The following is a 19,683-nucleotide window of genomic DNA, read 5'->3' as shown; positions in this document are numbered from 1 at the left end:
ACTGACTGACTGACTGACTGACTAACTAACTAAATACATAAGTACCTAACTAACTAACTGACTGACTAACTAACTAAATACATAAGTACCTAACTAACTAACTGACTGACTGACTGACTGATACGTAACTAAAATACATAAGTACCTAACTAACTAAATAATAGAAGTTACAAAATAAACACCTAAATAAATACATAAGTACCTGAATAAAAAGATAACTAAATAAATATATCAACAAATAACTAATTAACTAAATAGTTAATAGACAGACAGCATTCATTTATAAAAATGTAACCAATATGGACACATTTTCAGACTTCCAAAGTAATTTTCTGTTAGGTCTAATCTGAATTCTATTCAGACAGTAATTGATTTTTATGTATTGCATTATTGATGCAACATAAGAAACACTCTAATCTGAAAGTTAAAGGTAAATACAGATCAAAACGAAGCGTGTGAGTCTATGTGAGAGTTTGCAGCACGGGCCGCTGGACAGACAGGTAGATGAGTTACTCACACAGACTGACTCTCTCCTCACGATCTTCAAAACTTCAAACAGCCTCATGAAAGAGTCAGTGTGCGTCAGGCCCTCGAGGCTCTTTCCCAGCAGGCCCTGCGGTCCAGGCCGCCATTGATTTGGTGTAAAGGAGCGAGAGAGCGAGAGATCAGGCAACCTGAGGGAGCACCTGCCTCCCGTCCCGTTTCACACTTAATCATTCATTCTGATGAGCCGCTGTGAAACACAACCCAGACACACAGCAAACTTCAGCGCTGACGGGAGACATGATGCACAAATCCAACTCACGCAGGACAGTGGAGAGAAAGGAAGAGACATGCTGCTTTAAACATGTGCGTGACAGCAGAGCTTTAATGCTGGGGATCTGCATCAAACATGAAGCCCTGAAACATTCATTATGAAATGGTACTATGTAGAAGATGTTTCAATTCTGGATAGAAAAACGTGCCTCATTAACATTGTCACTGGACTCAATATGCGTCACCTTGTCCATATTTTCCATGACTGACCATCAGTGACAAATAGGAAGGAAAGGAAACAGGAAAAATAATGTAAATAGCCAAAGGAATTGGAAATAGGAAAGGAAACAGGAAGGAAAGAAAAGAAGCTAAAAGGAAATAGAAGTCTAAAAGTAAGAGAAACAGGAAACGAAATGGAAATGAGAAACAATGTAAACAAAAAGAAAACAAGAAAGGAAATAAAGGAACGAGGAAACAGTAAAAGATAAAGGAATCAGGAAATGAAAAAAAATTAAAGAAGCAAAGATGTAAAATGAAACCGATGAGGAAGACAGAAAAGGAAAAAGGAAGGAACATAAATAGGAGATTAAAATGGTAATGTAAGGAATATGAAATAAAAAGAAAAAGGGAGGTAAAAAGAAACAGAAATTAAAAAAGGAAATGAAAGTGGAAAAAGTAAAGAAACCAAAAAGAAAAGTAAATGAGAGAGGAAGGAAAGAAAACAGGAAGGAAGTAAAAAAGTGAAATGAAAAGGAAAAAGAAATGAGAAAGGAAACAGGAAACAGACAAATGTGGAGGAAACGGGAAAGGAAAACTAATTAAAACTAAGCAAAAATGTAAAATTAAATGGAAATGAGAAAGAAATAAAAGGAAAAAGGAAGAGATGTAAATAGGAAACTGAAATATTAAAGGTATGTAAATGTGAAAAAAAGAAAGAAATTGAGGTAAAAAGAAACAGAAATGTAAAAGAAAAGGAAATGGATGTGGAAAAAGTAAGGAAACAAAAAAAGAAAAGGAAATGAGAGGAAAGAAAGAAAACAGGAAGGAAGTAAAAAGGTAACTATGGGAAAAAGGAAATGGGAAATGAGATGAGATAAAGGATACGGGAAAGGAAAATACACAGAAAAGGAGCAAAAATAAACAAAGGAAGCAGAAAATGTTAAAGAAAACTGAAATGAGAAAGGAAAGAGAAAAGGAAGGGAAACTGAAGTGGGAAGTGTAAGGAAATGAAAAGAAAAAGAAAGAAAGAGAGGTAAAAATGAACAAAAATGAGAAAGGAAACATTAGTTGAAAAAGTAATAAAATAAAAGGAAAAAGGAAACAAGAGGAAGGAAAGAAACCAGGAAGGGAAGTAAAAAAGAAACTTAATGGGAACAGAAAAAGAAATGAAAAGGAAAAGAAGTAAAGGGATATAAAAAAAGACGAAGAAGAAAAAACAGAAATGAGAAAAGAAAGGTAGAAGTGGGAAAAGTAAAGAAACTAACAGGAAAAGGAGATGAGGAAAGAAGGAAAGAAACCAGGAAGGGAAGTAAAAAGTAGAACAGTGAAGGAAAAAGTTACAGAAATGAAAAGGAAACAGAAAAGGTAAAGGAAACAAAAATGAAAGGAAGGTAAAAGACGTAAAAAGAAACTGAAATGGTAAAGGAAAGATAAGAAAATGGAAAACAAAGGGAAATAAACAGCAAAAGAGGGAAACATTGATTGCTAGTCAGACTGTCAGAGCGCAGGACAGACTCATCCTCACCTGACCGTAATCCTGACCGAAGCTTCCCGGAAGCTAATCCCTGATCTGGCCATGAGACACGGTAAGACTATTCATTCCACGAGGCACTCGGGTGACAGTAATCCCATCACTGCATTAATGCACTTAACGAGCATGAGGGGAAACACTGCAGAAACTCACCAATAAAACATTCAAGTGTTCAAAACATACAAATCAGCTCCAGTCTGAAACCATGAGTGAAAACACACCTAATTCAACATTTATCTCATTAAAATTATATTAACAATCTGCGTGAAAAGTTCAATTGAAAAATGTAACTGAAAAATTCAGAATGTCTTAGCATTTAGTATGTTGCCCTTTTGCAATCTTCCTTGATAACTTTAAATAACCAACATTAACTCAATTATTCACTCTGATTAGTTTTAATAAATTTAAAATTACATTTCAGCCTTATGTCTTTTTTGCTTTAGGCTTAAATGTAATTTGAAATGTATTAAAATTAATCTGAACAATTCTACTTCTAAGTAATATATTATAGGCCATTAGTGTAGGTTGTTTATGGTTGTCAGCCATAAGCATCACAGTGATTTTACTATGGTAAAACAGGGTGGAAAGCTAAAAACTTCCTTTAATTGAGATAAAAATGCAGACTGCATAGAATATCTTATTGCTTTAACGTTTCTGTTTTTATATCAAAATCCTATAAAAAGGAAACTGAAGTGGAAAAAGTAAGGAAACGAATAGGGAAAGGAAATAAGAAAGGAAGGATCAGTAAGGGAAGTACAAAGTAAACGGAAATGAGAAAAGGAAAGGAAAGAAATGAAAAGGAAAAAAGAGACAGAAATGGGAATTGGAAATGGAAAAGTTGAAGGAAACAAAAATGGAAGGAAAGGAAAAAGATGTAAAAAGAAACTGAAATGAGGAAGGAAAAGGAAATGGAAAACAGGAAGGGAAGTAAAATCTAAACTGAATTGGAAGAATAGGAAATAAAAGGAAGAGAAAAAAAAGAAACAGAAATGGGAAAGAAAAGAGAAATGGAAAAATTAAAAAAAAACTAAAATGAAAGGAAGGTAAAAGATGCAAAAAGAAACTGAAATGAGGATGGAAAAGAAAATGGAAGTGGAAAAATTAATAGAAAAGGAAATAAGAAAGGAAAGAAAAAAAACATTTTACACTATTTTAATTTCTTTTCTTTTTTGTATCAAAATCCTACTCCCCCTCCATTTAAACAAAATAATAAAACATAGAAACAGAAATGAGAAATGAAAAGGAAACTGAAGTGGGAAAAATAAGGAAAGGAAAAAGAAACAAGAAAAAAAGGAAAGAAAACAGGAAGGGAAGTAAAAAGTAAACTGAAATGGGAAAAGGATGGAAATGGAAACAAAAATGAAGGAAAGGAAAAAGATGTAAAAAGAAACTGAAATGAGGAAGGAAAAGGAAATGGAAAACAGGATACAAAATGAAAAGAAGGAAGGGAAAGGAAAGGAAAGGGAAATGGAAAAGTTAAAAGAAACAAAAATGAAAGAAAAAAGTGAAAACTGAAATTAGGAAGGAAAAGGTAAAAAGGAAGGAATAGTAAAGGAAATAATAAAGGAAGGAAAGAAAGAAAACAGGACAGGAAGTAATGTGGCCTCAGACTTTTGGAACCGACTACATAGTAAAAAGAAAAAAAAACTTTTTTTTTGTAAATAAACTGTAAATAAAACAAATATTAGTTATCCAGAGTCTACTTCAAAATGTCATGTTTAATTAAATGTGATACTTGTACTTGTTTCTTTGTAATTATGTTTGATTTTTACTAGCAATATGCAAAAAAAATGTTTCAAAGTCAAATCTACACCATTTCTCCTCATAGTGTCATAAACTATGCTGATGTCAAACAGACACATTATAAAGGGCAGGAGACAGGCTACTCGTATGAAATTCGCAATGATCAAATTCACGATTTTAGGACACATTTTAGTCAAAAAGCCAAATGCAACAAAAAAAAAGGGCCTGAAAAACAGTTCCTAATGCAAAACCATAAGTTGCTGTCTGGTTATTATGTTTGTATCGTGAAAAGCGCTGTACAAATAAACTTGACTTGACTTGACTTGACTTATTATGTAGACCTGATCATATCTGCTATGATGAGTTGTATGTCAGTTGTCTGTTGAGTTGTATGTCGACTCGTCTTGAAGAAACTTTGTGGCAAATGATCCTCATAAAACTGAAAAATCCATCTCAGGATTTTTCAAAGCGCTCTTCCGACAATAATACGGCAGACGTAGCAGGAATTCATTCCAGCGGCGGAGGAGGTTGCCAGGCTCGTCAGATGTATTGGGAGGCAGAACTGAAGTCAGGAGGTTTTTGGACGCACCTGCTGATAACACGGATGTCTGTCTGCAATCCAGCGTCTTGACGAGTCTCTGAGGTCCACGGCTTTAACTAATTAATAAGACACCCTTAAAAAAAAAAAAAGAGTCCAAATTCTGTCCACAGTCAGTCACACCTCTCAGACTGACTGGAAGAGTTCAGAGAGTTTGAGACGTTACTTAGGGCCTGATGGGGTTAACGCTGCCAGACGAGAGGACGGGGCTGAGACGCACCTGCTATAGTGATGAATGGAGCCGCCAGAAGCACGTCTTCTCAAAGTGGTTTTCTGCTGTAGATCAGCTCGTGGTAATGGCTTCTGTCAGCTCAGAGTTTAAGACTGCAGCTTAAAGCAAGTGAAAATTGTCTCATCAGTTACGCACTCGTTTCAAACCCCTATGACTTTACATAGAGCAAAAAGAGAGAATGCATTTTTACGTGCAAAAGCATGCAGTGCATTGTTTTAGATTGACAAAAAACAGCCTGTAATACTTACATATTTTATCTGTTTACATGTCGTGTGACCATAACCCAACATCACAGAACTATAAACATGTATAAACATGGCAGTTAAATTATTGAAATATGATTTTAATGTCATACTGGGACTTCAAGTAATATCATATGTTTAATAGGTTCGGGGGCGGGGGGGAAGAACTGTTAACAGCATTATTATAGTTAACTAAAACTAAAATTGAAACTAAAGAAAAAATCAGGGTTATTATAATTAACTAAAACTAAAACCATAAAAACCATTTTCATTACTTGAAATGAAACGAAACTTGAAAATAAATGTAAACAGAAATAAAATGTATTTCTAAATGTATTATTTAATTTATTTTTAATTATTATTATTATCATCATTAAAATTTATTTCAGCAAGTTTCCATGGCAACACTTCACATTTAGCTTAACTTCAAATAAGTAAAACCAAAACTGAAATAAAAATAAAATAAATAAATAAAATAAAAATGATAAATTACAAAATTACTAAAACTATAACTAAAATTAATATGAAAGCAGAATATATATATACTGTATAAAAATTTATTTCAGCAAGTTTCCATGGCAACACTTCACATTTAGCTTAACTTCAAATAAGTAAAACCAAAACTGAAATAAAAATAAAATAAATAAATAAAATAAAAATGATAAATTACAAAATTACTAAAACTATAACTAAAATTAATATGAAAGCAGAATATATATATACTGTATATATATATATATATATATATATATAAATTAAAAATCTAAAAAGGAAACTGTAACAGTATATCAATCATACTAAAAAACTGTTTGAAATAACATTAAATGAAAAGGTTAACTGAAATACTTTTATTTAAGCTAGATGCCAAAGCAACATTTCTCATTTTCATTTAGTTTAACTCGATGTACTGAAATAACTAAAACTGAAATACAAATGAATAAAAAATATATAGGCATATCTACTACTAAAATGACAAAAGCACACAATCTAAACCAGCCTAACAAGCACCGATGCACAGTGAAATCTCCACACATTCATGGCACTTTGCGTCTGACCTTTGCTTCTGTTGACTTGAGTGCTTTAAGAGAACAAACAGTTTGTCTGAAGGATTCTGTCCGATAACGGCGAGAGACGACAGCAGTCCTTGTGACAAGGTTAAAACTCCTCTTAAGAGCTCCAGCATCTTGACAGCTTGAGAAAGAGGGTATAAAATGACAGCTTAGGAGGCATGAATGTCTCCTTTCACCACTCTAAACCTGTCTGTCTGTCAGAGCTAACTGTGCCAGTATTACAACCTGTCACTCTACACTAATGACAAGAGCTGTTAGACCATACAGCAACCTAAGAAAGTATTTAGACACTCATGTGACACTTAACTGTGTCTGAATGTCTTTGCATTAGACTTCGCCAATATCAAAACACAACATCAAAATCAAATGTCCTCTGCTGCAGGAGCTTTCCTCAAAACAAAAGTTATGACATTCAGACAATTGAGGCATGAATTTAAGTGCATAAATACTCAAAGTACTCTATATCTTATTTCCAATTCTGCACTCTACAAAATGCTGGGCTGTTTCAACCCAACTTTGGGTCAAATATGGACTAACCCAACTGTTGGGTTAAAAATTTAATGTAAAAATGTAACCCAACGGTTGGGTTAGTCCATATTTGACCCAAAGTTGGGTTGAAACAACCCAGCATTTTTTAGAGTGTGTGTCCGATTCAGATCTTTTAAAATAAAATGTAAAAATAAATCAAATAAATTGCTAAAATAAAATAAAATGCTAAAAATTAAAAACAAAAAATAAAAATAACAAAATAATACATAAAAACAATAAATAAATGCATACAATTAAATAACAAAAATAGTGGTAGAATTAAATAAGACGTAAAATAAAATGATAAAGTAAAAATATATCAAATCAAACAATCAAATCAAATGACAAAAATAAAAATTAGTACAATAAAATAAAAATTAAAAAATAACAAAATGCTAAAATAAAAAACAACAAACAAATTAAAAAAATAAAATAAAAAATAAAGAGATAAAAATAACACTTAGTTAAATTAAATTATAAAATTAAAATACAAAAGGGATTGTGTATACTTTTGTTTCTTTTAGCATTAACACCACAAAACTTCATTAATCTGATGTTCATTTGTTTCAAAATCATTTTTTTTTTTTAAATTAACCCCGGCCCTAAGTGCAAGAATGACTGTGTTTTCAGGTTAGTATTACCAGAGCAGGATGAGCAGGGTGGTGTTTTCTTCCCCCTTGTTCGCTGCTCGACCACACGCCGTCCAGGGAAAGCAGCTCACCATATGTTTGCATGTGCTCTGCGGTGCTTAATGGCGTTTTCTCTTTCTTTACTACCCCATCAGGTCCTGCTCGATGCGTCTCTGGCGTAGATTAATGAGGAGAAGATAATGAGCAGAGCTTCACATGATCCGCTGAACGAATCAATGTCTCTCCAGAGTTTCCAATTCCCAATAAAAGCAATACGCTCGATTACAGCGCTTATCTGTTACTAACTAATACTCCTCTCTGAACATGCAATGAAAGGTTTCTTGTTTTACTTATTGTACAATACAAAACAGTGAGTAAAGTATTAATTTTGATTTATGATGATGATGGTGACTTTATATGAAATATAACACAACTAAACGCAACTGTAAACTCAATCAAACTGTAAACGCTATTAATTATCAAAATCTATAAGACCTGGATCAGGCCTACACACACATTATCTCTCCAGTGTGGAATCAAATGTGTACATTTAAAATGTATATGCAATAGAAATACAAAACATCTTATAAATATTAGAAAATCATCAGAACCCGGTTACATGTTATCTGAATATAATGTTCAATAAATAAATACCTGATTATTTAAACTAAGTGTCTGAATATTCTATGTATATTTAATTTCCAATTCATATTATTTAAAATAAAATAGATCCTGCATGATCACGTTATCTGAATATAATGTTATTTAAATACCTGATTATAAATATTAAGTGCCTGAATACTCAAAATAACGAATATCTTATATCCAATTTTGTGTCCAATTCAGAACTGTTAAAATAAAATACAAGAAATAAAAATAAAATAGAATATTAAAATAAAAATTATTATATTAAATATATCAAAATAAAAATAAATGTATTACATTAAATATATCAAAATAAAATAAAATAGAACATGGTCATATGTTATCTGAATATAATTAATTGCAATATTAATGAAGTTAATGACATACCTGATTATTGATATTATATTATACGTGTCTGAATACTCTATATCTTATTTCCAATTTTGTGTCCAATTTAGATCCTTTAAAATAAAATGTAAAAAAAGATAAATAAAATGAAAAAAAAATATATATATAAATAAATAGATCCTGCTCACATTTTATCTGAACATAATCTTAATTAAATACCTGATTAATAATATTAAGTGTCTAAATATTTAAAATACTTAATTAATCTTAATTCAAATTTTGTGTCTAATTCAGATAAATACATTAAATAAAATAGCAAAATAAAATAAAATAAAATAAAATAGAATAAAATCAAAATTTAATTCAATTAAAAATATCAAAATAAAATAGAACATGGTCATATGTTATCTGAATATAATGTTAATTAAATACCTGATTATTAATATTCTGCCTTCTGTTGAGGGCATAACTTCCTGGTCTTCATCTCAATTGATTATGTGGATACTCTTATGCACATCCCAGAAAAAAAAAAACAAGCAAGCAAGTAAATGTTTAATATTAAATAATATTAGTAATATTTCCTATCCCCAGCAGGTCAAACAAGTTTGAAGACTTATTGAAAAAAAGCAAATAAAAAAGATAAACAAAGTAAAATGCATGCACATTAAACACATGATTTACTGAAAATCAGAGTTAACTTTATAAAACAGTTACACAGATGAACATCTTTTGCTGTAATAAAACTGTCTCTGCCCTACTCTGTCTGTTTAGTCCTACAGGCTGCAGTGTGTAATTATATCTGCATGCGTGGAGCTTTCCATAAATATGCCAGAGGGATGTGAAATATCGAGGAGGCGTTCAAAACTTTCTACTTAAATGTGGTGAAATATGGCCCGTCTGAAACGTGTTCCCATTATGGAATAACGCCAGTGCGCTGGGCGTCATCCATCACCCGCACAATAAAGGGGGAGTTTCTGGCCCTAATAACTCACGGGCAAAGCCCAGAGCTGACAGCCGCCGCCGAAAACAGCAACCCCCGCTCATCCATCAGCCGCGGCCCCCGATGAATCAGAACAATCAACACTGCATTAGCAAACAATTAATATTCCGAGACGCATAGGTTTAACTGCTGGAGTTGAAACATTCTGCAATATCATATTTTTGCATCACCAGATGTGACATTTATGGTTTCTTCTCCAATTTAATTTATTTTATACGCCTGGGTTTAATGGCTTTTGGAAATACTTGTTGGACGTGTCACCAGAGTGCTGTGATTTTTATTAGAGGCTGGTTAAATTGGTGCAGCAGTACTCAAGCTTGTAGTTTATGACAGTTTACTGCCTGTGAAGTCATCAGACCTGCTTCTGAGCCATCACTAATCAGACTACACTGATAAAAATGATTCTGTGGTGTAGTAAATACTACAGAAAAACAAATGTAGTTTCTATGAAAAAGTTAGTTCTGGCAATAATTTAAAAAAACAAGGTAAATTCTATATTGGTACTCGATTCAAGCTTGTAGATGTTAAAGCGTAACTATAAACGTTATGAAAATAAGTCAAACCTACTTGACTTTTCTGATACTGGTGTTCCCATCATGCACTGGGGCATGAATAATTAATCAGGTTGATTTGATCCTGTTTTCCAGCTGTATTTACGCTGTTTTATCACTGCTTTTGTTGTTAGGTTTAGTAACTCGGGATTTCCTGGCGTTCATTTTCTACTCAGAATGACACATACTCAAAAATGAACCAGATAATGTTACGGTCATTGTGTATTTGAGTACCAACTATTGAAGTCTCTGTGTTCGGATGAGTGCCGCATTACTAAATATGTAGATATGGTGTCTACATGATATCTACTGTAATATTTAATTTACTGAGATGCTTCTCAGTAATACATTTTAAAAGCATGGTTTAATTAGGTGCAATGTTAAATCAAAGTATTGCCAAGCAAGCTTTGATAAAGTAAATATTAGTCAAACTTTTACTGAGGGGACTTGGGGCAAAAATGCCCCTGCACAAACAAATTAAATCTATTACGTCTGTTGCTAACAAAGTGAATATGAATAGCCAGTGTCGATTGCGGCATTAAATTAAGATCAGCTCATGTTGCACCGTATTTCATTTTAGGCTTTTTACAGCGTTGCGCATTTTAACCAATCACACACATATCTGCTGAGCTTAGGAATGCATTGGCCAATCAGAGGCCTTCAGGTGAGTCATCGTTCAAACTCATCAGTTTTGTTGAGTGCGCGCGCGTTCGCCGACTGAATTCCGGACTCTTGCGAATTCTCTCATCATAAACAACAAAGCGCAGCTGTACGTACAATGTAAGTAAGAGATTCATTTCACAGTGTATACAGCTTCAGCGATTATAACGATAGTTTTGTTTTTTTGAGAGTGCTTAAACTCGCGATAGATCAGTGTTAGTGATAATGTCACTTTCTATAGGCTATATAATTTAGTCGCTGTTTAAATAACAATGGAAAGGAAACGTTATATAATTATCAATTTCTAACGTTTTTATTAAATTGTAATCATGTTAAATACAAATTCAGTCCCATTAAAAAAAATGTTTAGCCTACATGACAACCATGTCTGGTTCTTGCCTAAAAAGACGGGTTTAGCCTTACCCTGGAGTTAGTTCACCCTCCCTCTATGGGCCAAGCTAAGATTACTTTATCTTTATACTTTTTTTGCTTGTTAAACTTACTTTACTTACGTAACTTAATTCTATAGCTACATTAAATTATTTATAATTATGTAATATTTACTTAATTCCTTTCAATTCAATAGCAAGTAGAATGTACAGAGCAGCAGCAGTAACATTTACACAAAATGTGAAAAAAAAAAAATTCAGTGTAGATATATTAATAACAATAAACCCGGTGCCGGTCAATTTTTTTTTAGTGTTGTTCATATTAAAGAGAAATTATTTCATAACAATATGTGATTTATATAATGTCACGAGTTTGTTTTTACCTCCTCAATATGGCCAAAACAAACGCCCACAACGGCGACGCCACCTCCCCCAGAGCTGTCAATCACCCCACGCCGCGCTGTGATTGGCCGGCGGCGGAGGCTTTAATCTCTGGTGCGCTGAGTTCAGCTCAATGTGAGTGCGCGACGCGGAAGAGAAGATGCGCTCTGAACTCTCCTCCTACGCTTTTCCCAGCAACAACCTTTAAGGATTATTCTGTTTTTCCTCATATTATTTGTTTGGCATCTTGGGAGCTACTTTTGGTCCGTCTACTGATGCGTTTCCAGATCACACAGAGAGAAGTGGGACATGATCACACTGCCTCCGGAGTCTGCTGTGTTTAGTGTGGTTGATCTCAAGAAGCGACACCGGGAACCGTTCCTGCACTCGCCGCCTCCCGCGGACCGTTTGCCCGTTAAAGCGTTGAAAATGCTGAGCGCTCGGACCGGACACATCCTGCACCCGGACTATCTGCAGCCCTTACCGTCCGCTCCCATCAGCCCCATAGAGGTAACGTTAAAGCGGACACTTCCGAGGACGTTAACGCGAAACAACACTGAGTGTTCATTTTTCTTTACGCCGATCTTTATTTTCAACGCGCAATACAGTGAATACGCAGCCGTGCCATGTGGAAAATACACTAATATTTACTAGAGGTTACGTTTAACCCTTTTACGCAATGTGTTAAAACGATATATTTTTTTATTATGTTTTTATTTATTATTATTTTTATTGATGCATGTAGTTTTAGCGTAAAATGACGATCCAATTACAAATGCAGTAGGCTAGTCAGCCCTTTTACGCAATATGTTAAAACGATATATTTTTTATAATGTGTATTTTTTTACGTAAAATAACGATCCGATTACAAAAGTTGCTTTTTTTGGGAAACGTTTAACATTTAGCTACATATGGCACAAAAACAAAAATCGCAAAAAGTAGCCTGTTCTTTTATAGTTTAATTAATTTCATGCTTATTTTATGAATTTATATAGGCCTATTTATACATTTCGAACTCTTGCAACCTCAAAATGAGTGAAAAATGATATTAGGCTAATTATAATTCAGTAGAGACGATAATCTCGTTTGAGCGCGATAGAGCTCTTTTTGCTCTCTGTAGAATAAAAACAAAACAAATATTAGCGTTCATGCGTGAACAATTACTATAAAGTTTATAATTTACATCATTTCTAATGAGGAATTGCATCATGCAGTTTACATTGTGGAACAGAGTTGCCATATGTATTCATATTTTCTTGATTAATCTTATAATTTTATTAATTTTTATACAATTCTGAAAGACAAAGTATAGGTGCTCTGTGAACAAAAACATACATTTAATGCATCAAAGATGCAGAAAAAAATCTTAAGTTTAATGAAAAATGTAAGGAAACGTGCTTGAGTCTTGGATGAAAAAAAACCACACAAAATGTGATGTAGCTTAATATTATGATAATAATAATATCATGTTAATGGTTTCCTTAAAGACTGACCTGTTTCCAGCAGTGCAATCATTTTAGTTATAAAGCGAAGGAAAACAATGGATGTTGCCATATGGAAACACATTTTATTGCCTGTACAGAGGGATATAATAAAACCCCTCCTGACATTTGATTTAATGTCTCTGCAGTGTTTTAGATTTAAGACTCTTGAGTCACACTCAATAGCAACACATAAATAAACACTAAATATGCCTTTTCTGAAATGCTTGTGCATTAAATGCACATGTAATGTGGAAAGCATCAGTTGCATGATTTTAAATATATTTTTAAATATTTATATACTATATGTGACCCTGGACCACAAAACCAGTCATAAGGGTCATTTTTTTTAAATTGAGATTTATACATCATCTGAAAGCTGAATAAATAAGATGATGTATGGTTTGTTAGGATAGGACAATATTTGGAAAATCTGGAATCTGAGGGTGCAAAAAGAAAAATCTAAATATTGAGAAAATTGCCTTTAAAGTTGTCCAAATGAAGTTCTTAGCAATGCATATTACTAATCAAAAATTAAGTTTTGATATATTTACGGTAGGAAATTTACAAAATATCTTCATGGAACATGATCTTTACTTAATATCCTAATGATTTTTGGCATAAAAGAAAAATGGATAATTTTGACCCATACAATGTATTGTTGGCTATTGCTACAAATATACCCGTGCTACTTCATATTGTAATTATAATATAATAGATTTTATATAATTTTATTTTATATTTAAATTTTATATAAATTATACTTATTACATTGAATATTTATATATTTAAAATTCTCTATTTTCACAGTTGGATGCCAAGAAGAGTCCCCTCGCCCTCCTCGCACAAACATGCTCCCAAATCGGGAAGTCGGATCCGCCGTCCTCCGCCAAACTCTCGGCAGTCGCCTCGGACAAAGACTGCAAATCCAGCCCGCTGAAGATCAGCGACATCGGGGCCGAGGACAAATCTAGTTTCAAGCCATACGGCAAATCATCAGAGAGAAAAGACAAGGGTTCGGATAAATTGGGTTTCCGCGTGCCCAGTGCCTCCTGCCGGCCGGTCACACCTCGGAGCCCGAGCTCCTGCAGCTCCGTCTCTCCTCAACCTGGATCGGGGGATAAAACGGGGAAGAAGGAACGTGACGCGGCTAAAACGCCGGATGCATCCGGAATGAGAACCGAGAGCGAGACGAGCAAACAGGATGTTTCCAAACCATCCGTGTCCGACAGCATCCCGGCGTCTTCAGTGTCATCCGCTCTCGGATCCGGACTCGTCGCGCCGGTTTCCCCTTACAGACCGGGTCACACCGTATTCACACCTTACCCTGGAGCGTACCCCGCTTACCATCAACCCTTCCTATCCCACGGCGTGACTCTGGATCCGAGCAAGCCCGGCGGCGGTCAGCTGATTAATGCTCAGCTGTCCGGTGCTCTCAGCAGCAAGGCGGGGTCCAGTCCCCTCGCCGGAGCCTCTCCTCCATCCATCATGTCCAGCGGTCTGTGCAGAGACCCATTCTGCTTGAGCTACCACTGCACTAGCCATCTATCATCCAGCGGCTCGCACGACAGCGCCGCCGCGGCCTTAAAATCCGGATACACACTTATGTACCCCAGCCACTCCCTGCACCCGTTATCCCCCTCTACACCCTCGTTCCCGGGACACCCGCTATACCCGTATGGCTTCGTGCTTCCCAACGATTCCCAGACGCACGTTTGCAACTGGGTTTCCGCGAACGGTCCGTGCGACAAGCGCTTCTCGTCTTCGGAGGAGCTTCTGAGCCATTTGCGGACTCACACTGCCTTCGCTGAGAAACTGGTTATGGGATATCCCAACTCTTTAACCATGGCTTGTCATGTGCCAGGAGCCCCGCTGGCGCTCAGGACCCCTCATCTCGGGTTCGGCTCACGGTATCATCCGTACTCCAAAAGCCCCTTACCGACGGGCAGCGTGCCGGTTCCGGTTCCCACCGCAACCGGCCCGTTTTACTCTCCATACGCTCTTTATGGACAGAGACTGACCACTGCGTCTGGGCTCGGATATCAGTGAGAAACTGATTTTTTAAATTTTTTATTTTGTTTGTTTTTGTTCGCCTCAGAACTAACTAGTGGACCATTATTTATTAAAGTTAGCTTCAAAGCGAATGAAATAAGACTCACATGGCTTTATTTAAACTGTTACAGACGTAATTCTCTCATAAGAAACAAGCCACACTGTGTAATGTCTTATAGCCAAAATTTGCATGTTTATTTCTAAATTTACTTGAACTATATTTTAAAGTTTGTGGGGGAGAAAGGTTTTTACTGTGCAACTCAGGGAAAAACGACAGCAATTAAATAATAACTCGATTCAGTCTGATTGTTTTGGTGCACTAGTTCGTTGTCTATTTGAGTTTGGAATGCATTGGTTGATTTAAACACTAAAAACAAGATTTTATATGTGGCGTTTGGCTCCATTTGTAATCTGCATCACATTATGTTAAGCTTGCAATAAATATAACCTTCAGTAATAATAATAATAATATATTATATCTGTCACAAACATAATTTTGCATTTTTGAACAGTTATTCTACATTTCAGCTATTTCAAAAATGTATTTGATTCATGTGTGCGAGTTTTTCCTCTTAAAATACTTAAATTTTATTGCCCACAGCATTTGGAGTTTATGAGCCTGGCTTTTTTTGCATTACTTTTTACACGCGTTAAATAAATCAGGTCCTAAAGAATAATAGTTCTAAGATCTAAAATAAATATAATAGATAGACATTTTATATAAAAAGGAAAAAAGGTATATAATGTGTTTTTATGGACTTGTTAAAAGAAATAAATGAATTAAAACAGGAACATGCTAAGAAGGGATTTATCATCAGAGCTTCTCCAAAATTCAAACCTATTGGTAATAATTTATAACATTAGTCGCAAATAAATATTTATATAAACACTGAACTCATCAGCAATTCATGCACATTCAATTAAGTATATAAAACAGCATATGAATCTATTTTACAGTTTATAAACTACTGTTCTATTGATGTTGATAAACATCAATGGTTTTGTTTGGTTTGTTTTCGACATTATAAAAAAATCTTAGTTTTCCAGATGAAAATAAAACACCCATCAATTTATTTCTCCAGAAGAGCATCAAACTGTTCCTCTAACTTCAATTTGTCTGTGAATATCAGAAGAAATGTCAAATTTATTTAGTGGTTCATATTAGAAAGTCTTTATAATCAATAATTCATGGACAACCACAGGTTAGTGTTTGATGGCAATAATACAGCAAACAAACTGATGCAAATATAAAAGTCATCAGAATTATAAAAAAATAACACATAAGGAAGTAGGTAGCATAATATACTACTATTATGTAGTTTATGTAATATGAATGTATATATACTGTATGTAGACACAATATAGAAATTCATATTCAGGCAAGGCATTTATCTGCAGAAATAATTTAATTTAAATTTACAGCATTTTAAGTAGAAACCTACATCAAAAGCATTAAATAAATCAAGTGTGTCCAAACCTCTGACTGATAGTGTAGGTTAGTGTTATACATTTCATAAATTAATTCATTTATCCAGCGGGGAATGTTGATTGTTTTTAATTACACTATTTTAAAAACTTAGAAACACATTCAGTGCAAAATTAAAATGGAAGATATTCTGGAAACATAAATTCAGTTAAAGAGGTTTATTTTAGGACCTGTAACATCAGCATAAAAGAGAAGCTGAAGTTATGGGTTTGTCTCTGCTATTGAACCAAATTAGACTGCTTTGTCTAGAATAAGACAGAAGAAATTTTCTTGTCCTTTCTTTGCAAAAAAAAAAAAAAGCACAAAAGGCTAAATGGAGCAAATGAATTGCAGATATGGGCATTTTTTGGCCACACCACATTTTTTGTTTTTGTGCATTTTTGCAATTTTTTGGCTCAAACTTCTGCATTACCATGTGTACTGCGGTGTGCAAACTTAAAACAGTTCCTTTAAATATTCATCATGACAGGCTCTGAGAGTCGCAGCGCTGGACCGTATGCATGTTTTAGTTACAAACCAAACCCACCGCTTCCCTGGAGTTGAGCTGGCAGTCCAACACACGACTCGCTCGCTTTTAGTCTCTCGCTGATCCTACATGAAGAAGTGACCTCCGACTGCTCGTATATTACAACAACAATCACTCTTGTGCTTCAGCCCGTCTGAACAATCAATCTTTCAGTGCATTTTCCCTCCTGTATTCTGCCCAAACCTCCAAATCATTACATTTTTGTCTTGTTTTCCAGGAAAACATCTAAAAACCCATAAAAGACACATTTATTTAACTGCGATTAGACAAGACTCAGAAGATATTATCTTCTTTTAAACCTCACTACATTTTTTTAAAAACTTGATTTATGTAATCAAGGAAAATATAAACAGTTCAACCAAAAATAAAAATTAGCCAAACATGTCCTCACCTGCAGGCCACCCGAGATGTGGATGAGTTTGTTTCTCATCAGATTTCTAGCATTGCATCACTTTCTCAGCAATGGGTGCTCTGCAGTGAATGGGTGCCGTCAGAATGAGAGCTGATAAAAACATCACAATAATCCACAAGTAATCCACAGCACTCCAGTCCATCAGTTAACATCTGGAGAAGTGACAAGCTTTAAATTTAAAAGTTAAAATACCTTAATGATGGATTTGTTTCTTACAACTCTTTCCTTAAACAGTCGCTTCTGGCTAAAATATGAGTCCATAATAACTCTTCCTCCAGAGAAAAAGTCCAGCTCCTGTTGTCTCTCACATCAGAATCCAGCTACATATTTGTTTAGAGCTGTTGTAAACGGTGCCAGAACACTTTCGCATTATTATGGAATATGGACACATTTTTTATCCCGAAGTGACGGTTTGATGTAAAAACATCTTATTTGTTTCTTACAAACATCCAGTTTTGTCTTCTCCAGATGTTAGCTGATGGACTGGAGTGATGTGGATTATTGTGATGTTTTTATCAGCTGTTTGGACTCTCATTCTGACGGCACCCATTCACTGCAGAGCATCCATTGCTGAGACACTGATGCAATGACACATTTCTCCAAATCTGATGAAGAAACAAACTCATCCTAATCTTGGATGGTCTGAAGGCGAGTATACATTTTCATTTTTTGCTGAACTACTCCTTTAATTCAATCTTGTTTTAAAGACGTTTACTGGAAAACGAGACAAAGATACGGATTAGGCTGATCTGTGTTTGGTGTAAATCACCAAACATACTCAAACAGACAAAACAACTCACACATATTAGAAGAGTGAAATCCTGGCTTCCATTAATAATCTTGTCGTCAACACAAATAACGCAGATGATACACAGACGATCACTCACTCTGAAGGCCTGCTTACAGAATCATTACAGCTGCGCTTCTGTGTCCCACAAAATACACTGCGTTGCTATCCGGTTGCTAAAGAGTTCTGACCAAGTTTGTCAGGTTTAAATAAAAAATCCCAGATTTGAAGCTTCTAATTTGAAGTGTAATTGATGTCTGTTTAATACAGTAGAAATAGTGATGTTTGACTCATCAGAACAGTCTGGAAAGACTTGCGTGTGAAGTGATCAAATGTGCAAAGCTACACGGCTGTGTTAAAGCCTCTGAAGCATTAAGCACAGGTGATTAATGACGGGCCGCTTTCTTCCAGTCTGCAGAGACTGAACACTAGCCACAGATTGGATACAAATATACAAACACACACACACTTGAACATGTGCACACATGGAAACGCTTAAAGGCGAACACATGTGCAGTGAGTAAGATAAATGAAGTCTCAACAAGCGCTCCACAAACACACGCAGGCCTCCACCACAGACACACACACCGTAATTTAGAGAGTATTTAAACGCCAGCAACTGGGATGTTCGTGCTTCGGGTCGAAACTGCAGTCCAAGTTCTCCCTGCTGAGGTGTTTAAATCAGCTCTGGCATCGCGTCTCAAAGCATTTCTCAGGGCTGTTTTCGACAGTCCCTCCAAAGACAGCACAGCAATATTTCACACAGATGTCCGTTCTCCAGCTCAGATTGATGCGCTGTCGTTCTCAAACGCTTGCATGTGTGTCTTCGCAGAACACTTCAAGACTTTCCTCTCAGGCTAAACGGAACCCTTTCATCACTCCATCTCAGATTCATTTCAAATCAACATCACTCCTTGCTACATTTAAGCATCTTATGCTCACCGAGGCTGCATTTATTTGATCAAAAATAGAGTAAAAATAGTGAAATATTATTATGATTTCAAATTGCGGTTTTCTATGTAAATATCTGTTAAACTGTAATTTATTCCTGTGATGCAGATCTGTATTTTCAGCATCATTACTCCAGTCTTCAGTGTCACATGATCTTCAGAAGTCATTCTAATATGCTGATTTGCAGCTCAAGAAACATTTCTGATTATTATCAATGTTGAAATGCTGCCCGATATTTTTGTGGAAACTGATGCATTTTATTTTTCAGGATTCATAGATGAATAGAAAGTTAATAAGAAGAATTTATTTGAAATAGAAATCTACTCAAACTAACTTTGCACAAAAATCATTATGGTTCTCTCTTTTATTCTAGTCAAATACCTAAACATACACCGAACAAGATTTATTTACTTGAGAAGCAAAATAGTGCAAGATATTAAGACTCTTATTTTTCTTTTAAATAAAT

General features: G+C 34.9%; 1 protein-coding gene across 1 annotated transcript; it reads left to right on the top strand.

The window, feature by feature from the left end:
• The first annotated feature begins 11,665 nt into the window (after window positions 1-11,665).
• LOC107659666 (zinc finger protein 503) lies at window positions 11,666-15,064 on the top strand. Its single transcript, XM_016448677.1, has 2 exons — window positions 11,666-12,032; window positions 13,814-15,064. Exons 1-2 carry the CDS (start codon window positions 11,832-11,834, stop codon window positions 15,050-15,052), a joined length of 1,440 nt encoding a protein of 479 aa, XP_016304163.1. The 5' UTR covers window positions 11,666-11,831; the 3' UTR covers window positions 15,053-15,064.
• The last annotated feature ends 4,619 nt before the right edge of the window (window positions 15,065-19,683 follow it).

Source organism: Sinocyclocheilus anshuiensis, unplaced genomic scaffold (assembly GCF_001515605.1).
Source record: "Sinocyclocheilus anshuiensis isolate Anshui unplaced genomic scaffold, SAMN03320099.WGS_v1.1 scaffold75, whole genome shotgun sequence".
NCBI classification, from domain to species: domain Eukaryota; kingdom Metazoa; phylum Chordata; class Actinopteri; order Cypriniformes; family Cyprinidae; genus Sinocyclocheilus; species Sinocyclocheilus anshuiensis.
Note: the sequence above shows the minus strand (reverse complement) of the source record. Positions and strands in the feature narration are given on the sequence as shown.